This window comes from Centruroides sculpturatus, unplaced genomic scaffold, assembly GCF_000671375.1.
Source record: "Centruroides sculpturatus isolate CEXI.00-Female unplaced genomic scaffold, Cexi_2.0 scaffold463, whole genome shotgun sequence".
NCBI lineage: Eukaryota > Metazoa > Arthropoda > Arachnida > Scorpiones > Buthidae > Centruroides > Centruroides sculpturatus.
Genome location: NW_019384841.1, coordinates 474,092 through 476,779, shown reverse-complemented (window position 1 = coordinate 476,779; position 2,688 = coordinate 474,092). Strand labels below are relative to the sequence as shown.

At 35.7% G+C, this 2,688-nt stretch overlaps 1 protein-coding gene across 1 annotated transcript; it reads left to right on the top strand.

The window, feature by feature from the left end:
* The first annotated feature begins 696 nt into the window (after positions 1-696).
* Positions 697-2,688, top strand: LOC111630314 (melatonin receptor type 1A-like). Its single transcript, XM_023374399.1, has one exon. It carries the CDS (start codon positions 769-771, stop codon positions 1,828-1,830), a length of 1,062 nt encoding a protein of 353 aa, XP_023230167.1. The 5' UTR covers positions 697-768; the 3' UTR covers positions 1,831-2,688.

Genomic DNA, 2,688 nt, shown 5'->3' with positions numbered 1-2,688 from the left:
CATAAAAAATTTTGATACGTGAATAAAATTTATAAACAGTTTTAATATTTGTGAAAAATTATAATCAGAAAAAATGCGTGAAATTAGACGATAAGTTGGACAAAGTTTTAAATAATAATAAATTTCCTGTCATATTTTAAAACTCGAGAAAAGGAATGTATCTAAAAAAGTAAAATGTATAGCCTATAGTGCATTAGATTAACTTTACTAAAATTTTATTTTGTTCTGATAAAAATTTACAATAAAATAAAACATATTTTTACTTTTTTATATATATATATATATATAAATAGTCAGGCATCCTGCAATTTCTAATATCAACAAACCTGATATAGTTTCATATCAAACTGCATAAATTAAAATTAATTTAACTGGTGGTAACAAATAAGGCATTCCCCCCTTTGTTTTTTCTTTTTTTATGTAGTAAGAAAATCAAAAGATTCGGATCGGAAGGATATGTTTGTCGAGAAATTTGAAAATAATTTCACGTAGCATTTTCTTCTATCAGTGAAAACTTCTTTATAAGAAAAAGATAGATAATAAACGTAAATCGATCGGAATCTTTTGATTTTTGTATCAAATTTTGTGTACTGTAGTGAGTAAAATAGGTTTCTTTGTTAACAAAATATTTTTGTTTATATGTAACAGACTATTATTATTATTGTGAAAGACATACCCGTTACGCCAGTTGCGTATTTACGCGTATCGTTGGGCTCCCGACGTAATTTTCCTATTGTCTAGTGTGACGATTTTGTTTTCGTTGTAGGGATGGACAACTACACGTCTCTCGCTCTGACTGTCCACAGAACAGACGACGATCCTGTCACTTGGAACAGCGTTTTGCGTTTGGTGGTATTGACTTTGGTATCCACGTGCGGTAGCATCGGAGGTATATTCGTCATAAGTGGAGTGGTGGTGGTGGAACCCCTTCAGACACGCGGCAACATCTACCTTGTCAACTTCGCCCTCGGACACTTGCTGGTGACAGCCCTGGTGCTGCCGTCGTACTGCGTCGCCATCTTGGCCGGGATTCCCAACGAGAGTACTTTCTGCACGTTTCAATGGCTGACCACGTCTGTATGTTTTATAGTGTCCGTCCTGTCCGCCATGTTCGTGTCCATCGACAATTTCCTGGGGCTGGGGCAGGTGGTGACTTACAACGTCTGCTGCACAAAAGGTAAAATCATCTTTTCCGTTTTCTTCAGCTGGATGGCCGCTATCGGATTCGCCGTGGGCCAACACGTCATGGAATACGGACCCGTTCTCTGTCAGCTGACTAACAACCCGCGCGAATTGACGTGGTTACCGTATCAGATCGCCATGGGCTGTTTTTTGATATTGTTGCCGCTGCTACTGTGCATCTGGTACTTCACGCGCTCCGTCATAAAACTGAAGAGTTTCAAGCAAGAAATGACACAGCTGGACAACCCGATGGCTTACGTCCTGACCGACGAGCACCTCCTAAGAAGCAATATCGTCATATTCATCCTGATGCTGCTGATGTGGATGCCTCTAGTTGTGTCTTCTGCAATTAACGTCGTCATGCCGATCGATATCAATTTAATCAGCACGTCCTGGTGGGTGGCCGTCACCAATTCCTGTATTTACAGTTACGTGTACGCGGCAACCAATAAGGAATTTCGAGAGGCATTCAATAAGCTCTTCTATTACTGCTGCTGTAAGAGTCACATAACGATTTCCAGACGTCAGAGAGACATGCACAGAAGCGGCAACGGGATCGGCCTGAGAGTACATATCATTCCCAGTCTCAACATTTATGCACAAAGAAAAGAAAACTTCAAAGAGTCCAAATCTCCTTACGATCTCTAAAACACAGAGCCATCGAGTGTGCCTTGAGCAATAAAGGATTCCAGAAACGAAACTGAATTTCACACTTAAAATCAAAAGCGCTTAGTGTTTAAGGTGCATACGGTATTTTTATTTATTTATTTATTTATGTGGAAACAATATATGCAAGACAGGTCATATAATTCTTTACGGAAATCTTACGCTAGTAGTCGAGCCCATCATAAACACACGACGTTTTCGAAAATTTGGCAACTTTTAGTGCCATCCTCTCTAACTTCTGAAATATTCCTTTCCAATTCGTTATAAATGATAGAAAAAAAACTATCACACTGCCCTTAAGACTGTTAACGTTGGAGCTAATTTTGCAAATCGATTAAATGTGGGAAATTATTTAAAAAAAAATAATTAATTAATAATAATCATCAAAATATTTTATTAAAAAAAAAGAGGAGGGGGGAAAACATTTTTTTAAACTCAGAATATTCCATCCAGATTGTTAAATAGCAGTTATCATTAAATATATCCTATATTATCTCATATCTATCAATACATATACACAAACACATGAAAGAAAATTGAATAGTCATTGTTGACTTTCTGAATAATATCTACAAAAGTGAATAAATAAATATTTATAAATTATTTTAATAAATGTATAGTCTATAAAGTGAAGATGGTAATTTAGTAGAAACAACAACAACAAAAAAAGAGAAGAACAATTTTCATAAAAGATTTCAATTTCGAAGTGTAGCCGGTGATAGTTTCCTGATTTCATAATGTGTAATATTCTATGCTTATTTGTGTATGAACTGAACATACAAAACTGTTATAAATACTTCTTTTTTTGATTTAATAAAATTTACAGATATTACAGTCTGA

Excerpts from the sequence above, each read along its gene's own strand:
- LOC111630314 (XM_023374399.1), top strand. The coding sequence starts at position 769 with ATGGACAACTACACGTCTCTCGCTCTGACTGTCCACAGAACAGACGAC.